The sequence below is a fragment of the Neodiprion fabricii genome, chromosome 1 (assembly GCF_021155785.1).
Source record: "Neodiprion fabricii isolate iyNeoFabr1 chromosome 1, iyNeoFabr1.1, whole genome shotgun sequence".
NCBI classification, from domain to species: domain Eukaryota; kingdom Metazoa; phylum Arthropoda; class Insecta; order Hymenoptera; family Diprionidae; genus Neodiprion; species Neodiprion fabricii.
Window position 1 is genome coordinate 33,406,343 of NC_060239.1, and position 19,232 is coordinate 33,425,574.

Consider the following 19,232-nt stretch of genomic DNA (forward strand, 5'->3'; position numbering starts at 1 on the left):
GTGAGACGGAAAAACAAATCCAAGGATTAGGAGACGTGCAGAGGGTACGTTACTTCGAATTTAGAATCAACGTGTACTTTACTCCTTCTTCTTCTTCTTCTTCTTCTTTGAGAAATTTTACCCCAATACCCCGAGAATGAAAATACGATTGATCGTGCAAAATTTTACTTTATAAAATTTTTTTTAGCACCCACATAAATTTGTTACCTTTAATTACGACGGTGGCTTTTCATTTTATCTCCTTGTTAGACAAAACTAAAAATGCGTGTCACTTAAAAATCGTCACAAGTGTGAAAAAGCAATAAAATTATGGAATCATCGTCTAGTCGATATTTTTAAATCTCCTTACTGTGAAAAATGTTAGCTTCTCTTATGTTATCAATTATTCACATCTACGTTCGTGCCTTGCAACTTGTGTGCCGTATGCAATGCAGGATAGCCATGTGTACAATATTCTACGCAGCACTTACTTAAGGCCTGACGTTTGAAAAGAGTAAGGCGAGACCTTGATAAGGTGGCGATATCGACTACCGCAACGACTAAAACTAAAATGAGAGAGGATATCCGGTGGTGGTGCGGTTTGTCTTTCTCCGCCTGTGGCTACGAGAGCTCCGTCCTTGTTTCACGGAACGAGCACAATTTCCTTCTAAATTCGAATGACGCAATTATTGATTGCCATTCGACAATCGTAGGCCACAGATATGTACGAGAAGATCATCGAGATGTGATCGGGAAACCGAATCCTCGTGACGTGATGAATTTATTAGTACTATTTATGGATCGATCCAACTTGCATAATTCCAAAGGAATCCTCACCCAGATTTTCACCCGATCACCTCTGGGCTTGCAGTATTTCCTCCGAAAACGACGGGGTTCACAGTTCGTTGACCCTGTTGCATAAAGCATAACCCTGCGTATAACGAGAGAGCTGTGAATCGTACGTAGGAAGTAGTCAAAGGTTAACGCGGTTCAACCGTTCCTTATACTCGACACTCGTCGTTACATCTGTATCCACAAAACAGGCTCGTTTGTGTACACATATGTATAATACATGCGTGCACCGCACCGCATGCATTTATACGGCTCGTAAAGGAAGCCGAACTTCACGCATACGATATACACAAACGTGAAAAACGATGATTAACCGTCTTATATAGCTTCCTTCATCGAAGAGTCTCGTTGTTAGGCTCCCTCCGAAAAATTCGACACTTGTTCTTCCGGAACTGGCGATGCCTGCGGTAATTTCCTTCCCCAAGTACGACAGAAGCCAGCGGTAAATGGGGGGTTCGATAACGTTCGAAACAACTACTCGAATTCACGATTGTATTGCCTTTTCATAAATCGAAGCTATTGTAATAATTTTCCGTTGTCTTTTGACAGATAAATTATCATTCAGTTCGATAATTTGCACCGTATTCTTCTCACGGATATTCAATCCTGAAATTCAAATGAGCGGTACTCGTAATGAACGATAGCACTGCTATTTCAGTAACGTGTTACAGAGTCGATTCGAGGAATCGGCAGGCGTGTTGTCAGTCACACATTTGCATATTACTCGGAACCTTATGTTATAACATGGATTGAACAAGTTTAGCGCCTGTTGCAAAGCTACAAAGGCGTAGAATCTTTCATATATATACATATACACATACACGTATATATATATATATATAATTATACATGCGTGTGAAGTGCAAAGTCTGAATGAACGCTCCAGCTGAAACTCTCTGAAAGAAGACGTAGGTACGTGTTGGTTATATCCGATACGTGATATCTGTATCAACGAACCGGACGGCGAGAGCGGGTTTTAGAGTTTGATGAATCCATCGTTGAAACGTGCGTGTGTCGGCGTGCGTGAATGTACGTAAACACATTGCATTACAGAGTTATGTATACCGAGCGAATTAACAAATGAACGAATCACTGTCCAGGTTTTATAATTGAACATCCGGAGTTCTGCGAGTACACACGTTACATACACGAGTCTAATTAAGCTAGGCGCGTATTACAAACCGAGTGAGCTTGTGCAGCGTGAATGAAACCTCCTTCCGCGAATGGTACGTATGTGCGTACCTTACATGTAACACATACGCCAGAGATAATGTTTATACATCGAATAATCACCGGCGCCCAGCGACGATCGAACTTTTCCCTCAACGTCAAACAAACAGTTTTAGGTACACGAGGATGATGAAGTTAGTAATGTTACTGTAACGATGCATGTTTAGGGAAAATCGTTACTTCTCAACTTCAGGAATGTCTCAAATTTATACTCGTATTTCGCAGAGCCAACTCCTTGTACGTCATTCTCTAAATCTCTAAAATTGCGCAATAATGATTATTTTCACCGATGTTTCGTTACGTTAACGTTACTAACTTCGGGCTTTTTTTAGGTACCGCATAAACTCAGGCACACGAGGGGCGTCTAACAGTGATAATAATTAATAACGTAATAATTTCAGGGTGTGTGCCTCGATGTTTCCCCGCGTAAAAGATACCTACTCTGTACACAAACCGAACACATCCGGTCGTGCAATCGTGATTTGTTTTTCACGTTGCATCGGGGCACAAAGCTCTGATTCACGGTTTCGTGAACCGGGGGCCCCGGGGGCTTGGATAAAAATGGAAAAAGCGAAGTCGCCGGAACTGAAACAGCTGCACGCATCGAGATACGAGGGTCGCGAGAATCCGGAACGTTTACTAAATACACGGGGCAAATTTCCTAAACACTTGTTCGATTCTCGCGAGGAAGGCCCCGCGTGCTGCGTCGAACAACTCTGGCCATAAAACCGCCCCCATATAACCTGGCAATTCAAGCGCGAGAAAATCCGTGAACCGCGTGTATTTGGGCCACCGTGATAGCTTATCGTTCTTATAGCTCAAGTTTCGAGACCTTGTAGTCCTTCATTCGCAAACGGCTCGCTTACAATTGCGTTTCGCGCAAAAATTGCGCAACGTCGAGTCCCACGGGTTTTTTTTTTCCACAGCGTCGCGCGATATGTTATTTTAATTTTCTTCGTTTTTGGGTCAGTGAGCGAATGCCGCTGGGGAATACGCGGCTGCTTTACAACGTTAGGTATGTACATTTATACCGGATGTTCTCGAGACGGTTTTGTCATTCGCAATTTATAATTATTATGCTGCAGCAGTCTTATAAAGCCGTGCTGCTGCAGCAGCGATTGGGATGAGATGGACATTTTTTGGCTCATTCGTCATCGCTTCTCCGCTGTCGTTGCTTAGCAGGAATTTTTTATTTATGTCTTTTTTTTTTTCACCGCCCATTCGTGTATCTACGATACAAATATGTGGGTGCGTGAAAGTTCACTCTCACCATAACCGGACATTTTGTCTGTACGACTCATCGTGTCGCGTCACTCGGTTCAACGGATAATTACTTAACGTGTACATGTATCGCGCGAATGAAAAGTATTTCTTCAAAAACCGAAAAAAATTTGCAACGAAGATAACGTGACGCAGAATCGGGTGATTTGAAAACTTTTGCAATAACATCGCCGTCGACCGAAATTTCCCATTTTTGTTTTTTTACCCGTATTGAAGTACGAGAAAAATCAACACTTTCACTGGTCTAACACAGACCAAATCTCGTTCACGCCTAATCATACGGTTCTGTTGCGCTGCGCTAGCACGTCTGCAGCTTGATAATATATTGGACCGTGAGATAAGTCGAGATTAGGGAAATGGGACGGAAAACTTATCTCGTTGCATTTGTCCTGACAAATTCTTCGGTACGAGTTATATTCAAGTATATACATATATATAATAAGTAATGAAAATTCTCTGCACAGAATTCGTTGAAACACGTATGATCTGTGATGTATGCTATACATATACATATCATACACGGTATATGTATGCACGATTGGTAACGTTATACGGAAAGATGGAAAGAAAATGTGAAAATCGATCGGAGATGATTATATGTACCGTTTTCTGGTGAGAAGAGTGTAGGACTCCTTGGAGGGCGTGCAGAGTTTCATCCTCATTTTGCGCACGCGACCCCCTCGTTTTTTGGCGACACCTCCGTCGAGGACCGGCATTCAGACGTCCAAACCTGACACCGACGTCGAGATGGCGGCGAGAAGAGAAGAGAAGAGAAGAGGAGAGGAGAGGAGACGAGACGAGAGGCCAAGCGAGAAAATCGAAGTTGAAACCTCGTCACGAATCACTGGTTATTCGATCAACCACCAAATATATTACCCCACGGATCGACGTGCGCCCATACCCGCCACTCTTTCAACTTTTACGCACGAAATGCAGCCGCGATTCGTGAAAGTATAATGTGATATGAACACGAGAATAAACCGCACTTGTTACTCAGCGAATATGTATATGCATATATTTCGATTGTGAAAAATTACGAAAATTCGTTTTAAAATATTTTCTTTCTCTCTTTCTTTTCGAATCGCATAACCTCACGGCGCGCAAGAAATTTCTTGATAATCGCGTGAACGTGCGCGAGGAACGATTTACGAAAGGCAGACCACGTGACCCTCTCTGCTCGTGCGTTACGCACAGACTGACGGACGAGCCTCGGATAGGACTCGTAGTGAATGGTGCGTCACGGTGCGTGCCTGCCGACGACGATGTGCCGAGGGTGAGGAGGGGGGTCGACGGCATCCTGTGAGTCGCTCGATGCACGTGTACCGATGCATGTGTAAGAGAATGTGTGTCAAGCTGCTGCTGCTGCATCCCGATCCAGGGTGAAATATGCCGTGCGTGTGTGTTTGTGCGCGAGTCGAGATACGCCGGTGACGAGAGATTCTGTGACGGTGACGTGTTTTGATTGATTCGCAATTATCTCTTTATATATTCTCCGACAGGCAATAGCCGCCGCGATCAATCGAGGGAAATTTCAACGATATCTCCGCCGTTTGTAATAGCATTAATAATGTTACGATTCGTGTTAGATTTACTGGAAACTGATCGTACTCAATAACGAATTTCTTTCGTAGACAACGCGGACAAAAAACAAAAAAAATAAACGAATAAAAAACCTTTACCGAACAAATGAGTTCATTGTCACTTTCCGGATACTGTGTTTATTTATTTCAAAGTGCGTCGATTGAATATCAGGTTAAATATGATTTAGTGATAAGATATATAGTCAATTTTTATCAATTACCTTTAACAAAATTGTTGAACTCTGAAATGTCGATAGTATATACATCGAATTAGAGAAATTAGCATTTGTACGTCAATAAATTGTGCTGGTAAGAAATATTACATGCAAAATATCATCAAACTTGTCTTTCGCACGAAAAAAAGACGATGTTTTTATTATATTTTAGATTCAATTGAATTAAAATATTGTTTAAATGAGAGAAGAAAATTATCGAATTGATGATAAATTTCTATTTTTCTATCACATGAAGTTTTTAAAGCTGGTGGAAAAAAAAAAATCGCCTCCACGATAAAAATCAGTTCTCTATGTGTGTTCAACAAACACGCTTTGTGGTTATAGTTTGTTTGAATCCGTGCGTGAAAGAGCGCTTTATTAAAATAATAAAAAGGAAATAAAGGAGATTACGGAAGCGTCAAAAGGTGTCCCTGTGTTCGAATTCATTCGCACGGTATTAATCGAGTTCATGACAAATCGGGAAACCTTCGATGCCTTTGGTTAATCACGTGAAAGCGTCGGGACGCACAACGAATCGGGAACTTTCCGTGAAATAAGTCGATATATCGATTTCACCGATAGGAGCTGATTGGTTATAGAGAGGTTCGGTAAAGTAGATGAAAAATCCCCCACAAAACCGAGTCCCGATCGCAATAATTTATGTCTCCTGAATGCGGTTTCGGATCCACGAGGGGCGCTCAGGCTCACTCAGCGTACTCGAAATCCCGACATCTGCGACCGCTCGTAAACTACATCGACACACAATGTGACCTCTTCGCTCTGATTGCCATTCTTTTCGTCATCAGGGAACAAATAGACACGCGGCTGACGATTTCTCCGCATCCTCGCTAAAGTTGCGGTATTATCTGCCCTTGGTCCGATTGCACGCAATTCGAAAATTTCCGGGATTAGCTAACGGGATTATTAACGAACGTAAGCATAGAAAAAAGGCAGAAAAAATGAATAAAGCCTGATTATGGAATCGCAATTTTGTCGAGTGGACGCGTTTGATTATAGACGGTCCCTGCTCGAGGTTCTGGATTAAGAATGACAAAAAATAATCGATTTTCGATTACATTGATTATTTTTTTCCGATTAACCGAGTATAATAGATTATTTTTCCTCACGGTAGGTTTTGGTTTTTTTACTCCCATCAAAGATGCGATACAATATCAATTTACGTGATTAAAGTATCAACTATTATCATTGTCTTACTTACTGTTAGTACCTATTTGATATAACGAATGAGAGATAAATGAATATTTTCATCCTAAAATGGAAAAATATTTTGATCGAAACTATAAATTATCAAAAAACTTTTTCGCCGTTAAAACTACATACTGAAATTGACGAAATTTTGGTTTCATATGCACCCTTTCAAAAAAATACGAAACAATGGGTTGATCGATTAATTCCTACCGATTTAATCGAGTCGATTATTTTTAGCTTAGCGGTGATATAATCTGAATAGCATCACGTATTTATTCTGTGACACAATGTCGCCGAGAATACGACGTCGACATCGTGTGGCCACGAACTTGTGGAATCGGTTTTTTACAACACGGTACTGCTCAATCGTAAAACATAATTATACAATCGTCATCACTCTTCGCGAGCACGTATAATATACATATACGGCTGTTCCCGTACAGATTATACGGGTGAACATAAAACGGATTACGAAAGATTGTGATCTCATCACTGTCGTGCCACTAAAACATAACACTTCTCTTTTCCGCCGAAGTAAGCGTTTTTTCGTATCCGGATATCACCTCGTCGTTTTGTATAACGGACGAGGGAAAACTTTTGTCCAATTCTTGAGGTATCGATTATTGACACGCGTTGTTTCATTTATATTCGCGAAATGATAAGAGTTCAGTTTGAAATTTACGATTACGTCAGTTGCAGCGTTTCGCGAATTCTGCGCAGATACAGAAGAACCCTTGGTTTTTCTTCACTGTAGATCTGATCTCGAGAAGAGTAACTAAATCTTACATTTCTGACTCGGCATTTTCACTGAATTCCAAAAAGAAATAAAAAAGACGAGAAAAAATGAAAAATGTCCCCGTGTACGGAACACTGCAGGTCGTTGCTGTCCAGAGTCCACTTAATAATGCAGGAGGACGTTAATTGATCGCCGAGCAAGTGAGGTTTAATAGACGACAATTAAAGGACTCGACCGTAAAGGCCTGGCGATACATCGCGAGACCATTAATTTTTTACCTCCCCCTCCTTCTCCGACTATCCTGATAGCGAAGAAGGTTGCATCGCCGAGTCGAGTAATGCGCATCCCAGCGATATTCTTTCCGCGGTATACAAGTACGAGGTTTAAGGTTTACAACACAGGTATACGTGCCGGAGAAACAATAAAGTTTTAATCCACGGTGCAGGTCGATGAGGTGGGTAAGGTACAAGGTAGAAACGTATGCACGTATGCTGCACGGATCCCTCGTTCTTCTCGGCTGCGTCCGTCTTTTCACCCCTTCCCTCTCTGCCCCGTTGATCCTCCTCGTTACCCGAGCTTCTCGCTCCGTACCGTGTTTATAATGGGTTGTGTGTTACCCTTTTCACGTTCGTTCCACAGCCCGACAAGGGTCGAGGGTTCGCACGCGTTCCAAGCAGAGAGAATTTGGACAGGGTAAAAATTGAGTAACGGAAGTAAAAATTATTTGCGGAGACAATCCGGACGCGATTTGGAAAAATTTGTAGGTAGCCTGAAAATTCGTACCAAATTAACAGACTCAAACCGAATGAAAACGGTATTTTACACGGGGTTCTGTAAACGTCATTACATTACATTACATTATTTCGGGAAGATAAACATTGCTTCAGACCCGCGTCAATATATTGAATTTTGAATAAAATTAAGCTGTCTAATTCCCGTTTGTGGTCCGATGGTAAATTTCATTATTAATTCAAGTGCGTCCTCGTGGTTACCCGAGTGAAACGCGGCGTAAAATAATTCTCCGCTGGTTGTCGTCGCGACACCGAACGACCGGACTATAAAGGAGGGTCGGTCAGCGCAATTTAGAACCCGCAGAACGCAATTGAATAAAAAATTCTTCCTCCTCTGAAAGAAGCCCCGCACCTCTCGATGCGGCTCGCATTGTCCGATAGGTGGACGACCATAACGACCGTCCCTTCGTGTCTCTCTTGACAATCCTCGGGTCTAATTCGTTGGGCGATACCTTCCGCACGGCTTTTAGGCATAGGTGCAGAGACACGTCACGTGTAATATCCATGTACATACATACATACGTGCACGCGTGCGAATGGAGGGACGTGTTTTGTGGGCCGTCAATCGGCAGGGACTTTGACCAGGTCGAAAAGGGAGGAGGTGGTAATCCGCAATTCACTTCGAAATTTATATACCCGTTCCGGAGGAGTGCGAGGCAGGAGTCGCAATGCGGCGGGGATGACGGTCGAGGGCAGAGGAACACGTGCGTAAAACAGGTACGCCACCTACAGGATGCACGCCTGCACGTCGGGGGCGGATGTTAATCGCCTGCGGGAGAAGCTAATCGGACCGGACTAATCACTCGGGGGATTCCGGAATATTGTCCCTGCGGCTGATTCTTCACCGATTATTTCCGGCCATTTTCGCAACACTATTCCGCACCTATGGTACGTGCCCGTACGTATAACGCCTTCAACGGTGTTCCTGATTTCGGACACTATAGCCTATACCTAAAGCCCTTGAATTGTTCAAGCCGAAGGTTGACGAAAGTGCGCGGGAACAGAAACAACGACGAAGGAAATATTGCGAGTTAAATTATTGCGGAAAAGCTTAGTTACTGTACGTCTCGAATTTCGTGTACATTGTAGAAAATACCGGTGTTAAAATTGACCAACAGTGGCCGGTGTGGACTATTATGGAACGATTTTTGCGATCAATTCAGAAGTTGAACTTGTTGGATAGAGTTAGATTGACATAAAAAAATATTCTACGCAAGTCGACGCCGCATTTTTTTTTCTTCTTACAGTATACAGGCGAGGTCGCGGTATATAGGTGGTGCCGCGGTGATTCAATTACCGAGTGAAAACAGGTCCGAGCAATGAAGACGTAACAAGCGCTATTCACCGAGAAATTGAACCTTAACAAGCAAGTGAATGCTTATAACGCGAGCTGCGCTTCGTTGCGTTGAATCTGCATCACCGCGATGCGATCGGTGCGGGTAATCGATCCGTGAATGAAAAATACGTATTTGTGATACAATTTCGGGGAAAGCCAAGGATCGTCGTACGCGAGACGACGATTCGATTAACTCGCGAATGCGGCATACGACGTCGCGGCGTCAAGTTCAACGGTCTTTTACCGCTGTAAGTTTGGTCAAACGAAACGCTCTTCTCGGACGTCGACGACGCAGCTGCAGATATTGTACACAATGGTCATAAACGCGACAGAAATTGACCATAACGAAACGGTACGGTGGAATAAAAATTCGCGGATTGAACGTGACGCTCGACGTCGTCGTAAACCGCGCGACGCTTCGCACGTCTGGTTATATATATACTGCCGATTTGAATTTCGACCGTGTCACCTTATACGTATGAGGTACGTTTTACAACGTTCGCGAAATAACGCCTCGTAATAATAAAATGGAAATCGCGGACGCGATGTTCTGGACCCTTAAACTCGTTCTATCTCTCTCTCTCTCTTTCTCTAGCTCTCTCATTCCGTACCGGCATTAGAATAATTCCAAAAGCGTGACCGAGTGATGGCTGAATGACTGACTCGACGAGTGTGACATGCGTTCAAACGCACCCAATAAAAAGACGAAAACAATAAAAGAGATCGCTCCGTTCTTCTTTCCTAGGAAGGATTGACTAGACGTTTCGCAGCACGCCGTTTCATCCATTGTCACCGTGATAGACGTGACGAATTTTCACGTCACATGTATCACATGTATGGTGGTATAATGTCCCATCGGGTATTCACGAAACACCATGTATATAACACTGACACGTGTCGCAAAGAGAGAGAAAGAGAAAGAGAAATCATCTCACGGCCTCAAGGTATGACGCACAAATTTCAAATAACTAAATCTATCCGCGAACAGAGGATTCTATATCCCAATCGTTCATCCATGGCTCTCAGTAGACAAATACCGTTCAAATCTGGACAAGTTGTATAGCATGTGTACATACTGAAAGAAAAAAAAAAAAAAAAAAACGTGAGTCACAGAATCGAAAAGTGAACGAAATGATTACAGCAATACAATTCCGAGTTCGTCGTTCGGCTCATTATTGTTGAACCGAATATGAGCATGCATGGTCAGTTTTCCGTGAAGCACCGTAACGCGTTGCGTTACTGTATAGGTTTATAAACTCGAAAACTCCTCGTAGCCATGCCTACGGTTATACACACGCTGGGCTCTCGATTGTAGGCCAATACACAATCGAGAGAATTCGGAAAGGGGTCATCGGAGGGTGTGAGCGATAGAAGGAATATAACCGGAGCGGGAAATACGGTGTATGGAAGGGAGGAATTTTTCAACTAGTCGATGCTCAAATGCACGCCATGAACGCCAACGTTGCATTGTACGGGTTCGCCTGAATGCCTCCATTGTCGGCATGCGCACACTGGCGTGCATTATGATATTAATATTGTATCTCCGTGCCCCGATACGACATCCTGCTCTATTCTTTATAGATTATTCGTTACAATTGAATTCATTTTCTAGTGCGAGGCTTAGAGGTATTATGCGTTTACTCTCTTGTATGTACACACACGGTTTACAGTGTATATTATACAGACAACAAACCGACGGCCCGTTTCTCTCTCGTTCAATTCACCTTCCATTCGATTATCGCAAACTCAATTATTTACACTCCGTGTGCTCTGTCTACCGGAAAAAAAATTGTATTCTTGTGAAAAAGAAACAAACAAACATGTTTTCTTAGTTTACTTTGCTTCACGTATAGTATATACAGTATACAATACCTGTTTCGCTCAATCTATTAAAACCAAGAACAAAAAATACAAAATTACGCGCAGGAGAAATTGTGTCAATTTTTTTTTTTTCTCGATAAACATGGAATTATAATTCTTCATTGATCACGAAATAGGAACCATGATTTTTCTGATTGCATGGGTAAAATACAGCCGAAAGAAATGGAACGGGATGAAAAATAACAGACCGAAGGTACAATCGTGGTTCGAGTATCCGTGGTATAAAAAGTGCGAGTAGCGACAATACAGGAAAAAGAGTACAACGAGAGATTAAGGGTGCGTATGTACAAGAGGAGCCCTAAGACTTAGTGAAAACAGAAAGATTTGCGGGGTATTATACGTACGTGCGACAAAGTCTGACAAGTCCGCGGTTAATCCGTACGCATGGCTACTATAGGTGTAAGGTATAAAAGGAATTGCGGTCACTCTCTCCCTCTCGATGTATTTTGCCAAATTCATCCCTCACCCCGTCGTTAAGCAGCGAGTGCGTTGATCTATCTCACAATGCATCGCCGAATCGTAAATCCCCAAAATCCGTGATATCAAAGAAGAAGGAAAGAATGACAATAAAAAAAATCAGCTAGCAATAATAACAGTATACAACGTATACTACTGTACGTATAAGTGTATGTTATGCACAACGCAAAGCGAACTGCAGGGGTGCAAAGAGGGGGATGGACACGGGTTTTCGCGAAACGGGGACGCGTGCAGTATTATAATCCAAGCGTGTATGTGCGCACGTGCGCGTGTGTGTGTGTTTTACACACGTCGCCGCAGGGGTGTCGTAATCCGAAATATTATCTCACCCGACAGCGTATTAAATAATATCTGAACCGGTTTCGTTTAGCGTCGGTGTCCCGCGTCGTTGAATATGCAGCGTGGCTTTGGAAAAAGGATTGAAAACAGCGAGAGTCGGGTTTATTGCCTTATCTTGAAAACGGTGATTGAGGTACTTGTTGCTCTTTTTTTTCTTTTTTTTTTGTTTCTTTGAAGGATGCGACCCGTGCCGAGCGAGGAAACCCGTAACACGTATGCAATATGTATAGGTATGTACACGTGATTAGCCAGACGTGAACGACTATTGTATACGAGTCTTTGACGTGAGACAAAAATTTACAATTTTCATCGAATACTAATTTTGCATAATTCTAAAAGACTGTAATTATTCTCACAAAACGGATGAGCGAATTGCTTCATATACATGCTTAAAATTCCCGCTCACATATAAACGCAAGGATTTAAAATAAATCAGTCCACTAACTGAAAGAAATAAATAATAATAAGCAAATATCGTAAAACAGTTAGTGCGAATGAAAACAATTTCTCGACGTTATTTCTTCAACTTCTGGTTTTTTTTAATCGATGGAAACGGCTCGTGTGCCACACTGGAATGAAAAAATGATTGAGTACGAACAGCTGTTTAACATATACAATAAGCGTTGACAACGTCACGGATAAAGATGTCGCGTTACATGATTCGAGGGATCCGATACGTCTACTGATCACCACAATAGTTTTCTGGTTTTTTCTTGATTTTCCGCTTTATTTAAATAATCCCTGCAACTTGTATTCACATGGAGTGACGTTCCGTTGCTCCCTGCAGTGATTTACCTCATATATGCGGTCATGCAAACACTCCGGTCCGAGCGCACAATAGATTCTCTAATATTCCGTCCGGCTCCACTCGATAGAACGGTCCCGCTGCGATCTCCCCTCCTTTCCCGATAAAGAATGTATGTAAAAATTTAGAAATAATAAAAAAAAAAGAAGGCAAAATTTCCCCGCCAAACCACGTTGATTCAGGGAAAGTTACAGTGGTTTCGAGAAGGAAAATTGTGACGCAAATTGCGGTCAGAGGACGCGGTGCTAATTTTTATAATTTTCTTTATTTTTCTTCCACATTTGTCCCGCATCCTTCGGAAATCAAACGCTTGTCATGACAAAAACCGCGATTTATGATTTCGCGATATAAGTAGTTGGTTAAAAAAAGTTTGTTTTCAGAATCCGATCGACGATTGTGAATCCCACAATCAGCGAATCGTCTCTTGAATCAAATTATATCTCGTGTATAAGATAAATACGCACGGAGACTGTAAGACAGGAACTTGCCGTTCCGCAGTACAGACAAAGATACGGACATTAGTGCAGTTGAAGTGTGATTCCGTATGTGATTACACGTATACCTTCGGGGTTAAACTGGAGGTGCTGACCGGAAGCGGAAGTCTTTTACCGGCTGTCCGGAGGGTCCGAAAATTTTCTTCCGACGTACGAGGTAAGAAAAAAAAAAGAGAAGAAGAAATGTCACGGTCATTGTTCAATCCCGCACCCCAAAAGACATGCTCGAGGAGTTACCTGTCCGGCTTCACACTCGGATTCCTTGTACATCCTCCGTAACCTGCGTCTCGTTGTCCCTCCTCGTTCATTCACTCGAAAGCCGGTTTCTCACACACATACGTATACGTAGGTACTCTAAACCGATTGTCATCGCGCCGCGATCCGGCCTAGTAAAATTTCAGCATATATAAGGTAATAATTACACGTTGATAATCGGAAACCGCCCCGCAAAGTTTTATAGATCCTAATCGCTTGGAGCGATCGCCGGTTCGACGTTGGATTTAAAATCAAGGCGAGTAGAAAAAGGCCCTCGCGGTTGGGTCGCGAGTCGAGTAGCGTAGAAATGCGCCAAAGATCATCTCCAACTCTAGGGTTCTCTCTGGCGTATCCGATCGTAGATCACGAGCGTTGGACGGCGTGGATTTTCTTTCGGTATCCATGCGTGCCGGACTGCCGTGCGTCAAGACATACATCGGACGGAGAAAGAATCGGTTAAAAAATGAGAATCGCACGAAGATGGGAGAATTATATTCGCAAGCGGCAAGTCTCGCGAGTTCGTGGTCCGAAGGTGAGGACATATTGCGCGATATTCTTCTTCGAGATCCATTATTCATCCGAATCCCAAAGCGTAAAACTCTTCTCCCCGTTCGAATTATACATACCAACACACGCATACGCACACGAGGAGATGAAAGAGTTCTCAACGAATTTCGCCACCGAGAGAGATGAGGATTACACTTGTGGTCTCGAGACGATGATGCGCTTTGGCGATCCAGAGCGCAGGATGTGCGCCGGAAAGAAAGGTTTGACAAGTTTCAAGGAACATTTAGATGTCATATTCTTCACAACGTGGGCGGTGCTGGAGGGTAAGCGTATTTTACACAAAGGGATTACGTTACCGGCACTTGATATGCAAAAACTATTCTTCTTTTCACCGGTGATGCGGTAGCGACTAAGCACCGAAACACCAAAGTAGCAGCAGCCGTCGCTCCGGCTATTCACACCTATGGGAATTCTACATATATAGTGTACCCATATACGCACGCACGTGGGCACAACGTATAACGCTGTACGTTGTTTTCTCTGCCGGCCGTAACGAAACGGAAAAATACGTCCGATCTAGATAGAGGAACGCGATAAGAAAGGTGGACCACGTACACACGCTCACGAAATAACACAATGACCTCATTCGGTATTCACCTATTTAGGCAAATAGCCACATATATATGCGTTGAAAGCCGTCTCGGATACGTGCCAACTGCTGGTTAACCGAATGCGAGATTTTAATTCAGGTGGCAATGGTTCCTAATAACAGTCAAACGGTTGCAGGATATAACTTGTTATTTTTCAACAATCTTAGCCCTGGCAGACAAGAATTCCGATAATTTTTTTTCCCTTTTTTCTATCGATGTTCCCGATATATCTCCGATCAGTTTCAGTATACGGTAGAACTCTATAAAAATATTCTCGTACCATTTCGGTTGTAAAACTTAAAGGTAGGTATTTGAAATCGTTCGTTCGACGGTACGCGAAACGTAATAAAATATCTCGTAAAGTATCAATTTTGCGGCAGGTATTTCTTGATCGGATAGGTGTTTGAAAATTGATTTTCCCCCGAATGTTTCACGTTGTATTATAATCGTTAAAAATTTCACATCGTCAATTTCACCCGTACCGATTTAATTCCAGGCAAAGAAGCGGGATTCTTTGGGTATATCCGGCTCGAGTTCCGGTGCAACACCTAGAAGGCGGGGACGAAGGGCGACCCCCTCAGCTGACAGGTTGTGGGGTGGCATTATCTTTTCACAGTATGTAGGTAGGTACAGGGAAGCGTTGGATTGAACCAACAAGTGTAGCAGCAGATTCTTCGAGGCGGAATGCGGTCCTTCGAAAAATGGGGGAAGCGCTCTGAAGGGAGCCGACGATCAAAACGTGAAGAAAAGAACGAGGCGGGGATGAAAATGTCGTTAAGCTCGTGTAATAACGGGCTTTTTCGTATTGTATACCTGTATACGGCCAGATTGAACGAACGGAGAATGAATAAAAAGAATAACAACAAGAAGAAGAGAAAGAAAAAGAAACAAACAATAACCATTAAAGAGATATAACGAATGTCTTCTTCCTGTGTACGCTATTTGTATGTATACATAATAAATACCTGCTTAAGCTGCATTCAGTCTTCAGGTATAATTCAGGATTCACATTCCTCTCTATAGATCGCGATATAATTTGATACAATATTATAAATTTTCAACGAAATTTTTCGTCAACGTCAATAAAGGGGGATTTTTATTTAATATCTCTGGATGAAATTCTTTCCGTCTTCTGACATTTGATTTTTTTTTTCTTTTTACCTAAAATTCTAAACACGATGAAAATATTTACCTAATGATAAGCGTTTATAAAAAACTGGTTTTCTACGTTGCTCCGATCAGACGATTTCCTAATTCGGCCTACTTCGGTCGGTATTTAACCGATAAAAGAGAAAAGAAAATCCATTCAACACACCTACTTCAGTCGTCGTACAGTGAATGATATTCCCATAAAAATAGTGTCACGCGGATTAGGCGCAATGAATCTGTCCCAAAACAGGGTCCAAAACGAGAGTTGATCGCGAATAGTTTAGCTCGGTACGGTTGTGGCTGCATTTCGTCATCAACCATTATCATTTCGTTTCTGTTTTCTAATTTTTTTCTTCCAACTTGTTAAAGGGTTCACCCTCCGTCAGAGGCGCGTTAATGACTAGTCGTTTCCACGGAGGGAAAGAAGACCGCCGTTCCAGCGTGGCTTGTAAATAATTAGTCGACGTGCGACGAAGATTTCAACGCTCCGGCTCCGCAGCAATTGCGTTTCGTACCCGCTCCTCCTCTCCTTTGTAATTATATCCCTTAACGTGCGCGACTGTCTCCGGCACGGTTCGATGCCGTCGTATTTCCGGCCTCGTATCCTCGTATATAACGCGACGTCGGCCATCGAATTGACCGAACGTTCGCCGAGCCGCCTTCGCAGCTTTCGAAATACGAAAGACACGGTACGTGTACCAATGTTTGACATTTTTATGGCGAACACGTTTGATGTACAGGAGTGGGACTGGCTCACACCACGCCGGCATTTATAAACCGGGCGCAATTCGGCCTGAACAACAATCAACGGTGCAAAAGAAATCCGTCGATGGATTGCAGGACTTGGTTATAACTGCAGCAGGTATACACCTAATACTTTAACCTTTCTTCGCCTTATCGACACACGCGTATTCGTACAAAAACGAACGAGTCAAAAGTTGTGCAGGATTGAAAATTTCCTAAACGTATAACCGAATATACGTATCGTTATATTATTATACTATTCGACAACAGAATACATTCTACCTGGATAATAGGTATACGAACCGTGTACGAACAACGTTGAGCCATAAGCCGCAGCCTGTAATAAACTATATAAACATACTGTAAATACCGCATGCGGTAAGCTTGTCGGTTCTGAGTGGTTCTGAATTATTGAGAGTCTGGTAAGCTGCCGCGCATCAACTCCGACGTGGAAACAAGGCTTGTGCACATCAACTTAAGCTCATTTCACAATAAAAAAAAGAACGAACCACAAAACGTCTCGGAGGCTTTCGATAACATGTGGAAAAATTTTTATTTACATTTTGCAGCAATTTATCTGTTCCGAGGAAATCAGAGGATCAATTATTGTTACATAAATACGTTATACTTTGACAATTTTTGGGCTTCGATCCTGCGCATCGGTGAAAGGAGCACGAGCTTTTGTATCGTTTAGCGGTATCGCGTACTTCTTGCCGTGGCTCAAGGAAGTCTCGTATCCTTCTAATACCACCCCCGCAATTCAAGTCGTGGCACGGGAGGGATTCCACACACGTCAAGCGCACACTTTGCAGATATACGAGTATACCTACGACGCAGAAGTGTGAGCGAAGCTGAGCTTTGGATACGTCAGGTACAGACGACGAGTGGAAAAATCGGGGTGTGCGGAGAGGAAGCGATTCCACTTGAATTCACAACCCCGGAATTATATAATTCTCGTTGGTACTATGTGATTTTATTGACGAGTGGAAGAACGTGGGTCGAGTGTCCGACGACGAAGAATATACGTAAAAGAAAAAACGGGTGAAAAAGAAGATAAAGAAATAATAATAATAATAATAATGATGATGACGATGACGACGATGATAATCGAGGAAAGAAAAATGAAAAATGAATCGATGACGCGCGTGGGTTTCAAGATTTTCGCCGCTGGATTTTGAGCTGAAAATATTTGGCGTGTGAAATGTAATTATACTAATGGCACGTTGACGTCAGAAACTCCGAGTGGCTCCTACGCATAATTAGAGACTCTGTGTGTGTAAGTATACAGATTTTACCGCGAGTTGAATAATATCGAGAAGACCAGTAATTTAGATTCGATCGTGATTTGAAAGAAAGTCGAGAACTTTGTTTGTGCCCGGTGGGATATATACTCGAGAAACTTGGGAATTGAGAAACTGGGGTTAACGACGATGATCGATTAAGGGCTCGATTCGATAACAAAAAGGGCGTCGTACCCACGCGGATTGAATTGGATGCGATAATGCAAGGGAATATAGGGAAAGCTGAAAAGAGTAATTAAACGAGGGGATCAAGATAAAGTCAATTAATCAAAAATCGTGCGGAGTGAAGTTATTTATGGCGTGCAGGTCAAACACAAAGCGCAGGGGTCGTTCTCGGCCAAAAGCGGCACCGCGCAGTTTGTACAACGTATACATAATACAGTTTTACGTGTATAACCTGCCCACCGCATACATCTATACCTTGTATTACACACCCACCCATACCTACTACTCGGTTATGAAACATTAATTATCAAATAAATCCACAGCTGCAGCAAGCATGCGCGAGTTCGAACATCCAAGTATATAAATATAAACGCATATATGCACACACACACACACATACATATATATATATAGTAATCACCCCGACGGCCCAGCGATACGTAATTAATTGCCTCTCGCGGGTAAATATTACACGTCACGTGGATTATATCGTGTAAAGTATCTCAGGTGGAAAAAGAAGGAAAAAAAAATGTATAATGCCAGGAAGGGTTAGTACGAGAGGAATACACGCGTGTATATCACGACCGAACAAACGAACTTCGTAGCGTTGAAATACACGCCCAGGGACCATATTTTCTCCTATCCTAGACGAGAGTCCGATTCTAATCGTCGACAATCGTAAAAATTATAGGTACCGTGGTAAACGAACAAACGTTTCTTCGGCATTTTCATCCTCAATTAAAGCTACGCGATTAGGTTTGGATATCCGTAGGGGATTTCGCTATTTCCTGCACGTTTTCATCGGCATGCAATCCGGTATTACAACGGCGAACAAATGTGCGGTTTTGATACCGGGAGATTTTGGTCAGCGGTCCGGCGGCGCGGCGTTGCGTGAAAATCACAAGCTGCGAGTAAAGCTTTTAATTCCCCCGGAAATGGCCCGAAGGGCGTTGTTTAATTATCGAAATCAGGCAATTTCCATTCCCCGTAGGTTGCAGAGGATCGTATCGAAGGGTGACGCGAGCTTCAAAATTCCTCGTCGTATACACGTACATGCATTGCGAATATCGTATGCAGGGCAGATATAACAAGGCGAACTCGAGAAACGACGACGTAACGAACAAAGGCACGCGCATCACGAACAGACTTCTTCCTCGAAGTTAGAAACGCGACGACGATTTGTATCCGCAAGGCATGTATAGTCGAAGCGGTACCTAAGAGGAGGGAAATTTGAAATATGAAGCAGCGACGTCGGC

At 42.8% G+C, this 19,232-nt stretch overlaps 1 protein-coding gene across 5 annotated transcripts in view; it reads right to left on the reverse strand.

Annotated features, from left to right (window-relative positions):
* The window catches only part of LOC124187998 (rap1 GTPase-activating protein 1), a 140,018-nt gene that overhangs the window by 60,721 nt on the left and 60,065 nt on the right, over window positions 1-19,232 (reverse strand). The window contains exon 1 of one of the 5 annotated variants that reach the window (XM_046580238.1): window positions 3,946-4,523. The exons of the other annotated variants lie outside the window; for them this stretch is intronic. Within the exon in view, the coding sequence (XP_046436194.1) occupies window positions 3,946-4,058 (113 nt within the window). The 5' untranslated portion in view covers window positions 4,059-4,523. Of the gene's footprint in view, window positions 1-3,945; window positions 4,524-19,232 lie in introns of those variants that run through there. 5 annotated transcript variants of the gene reach the window in all.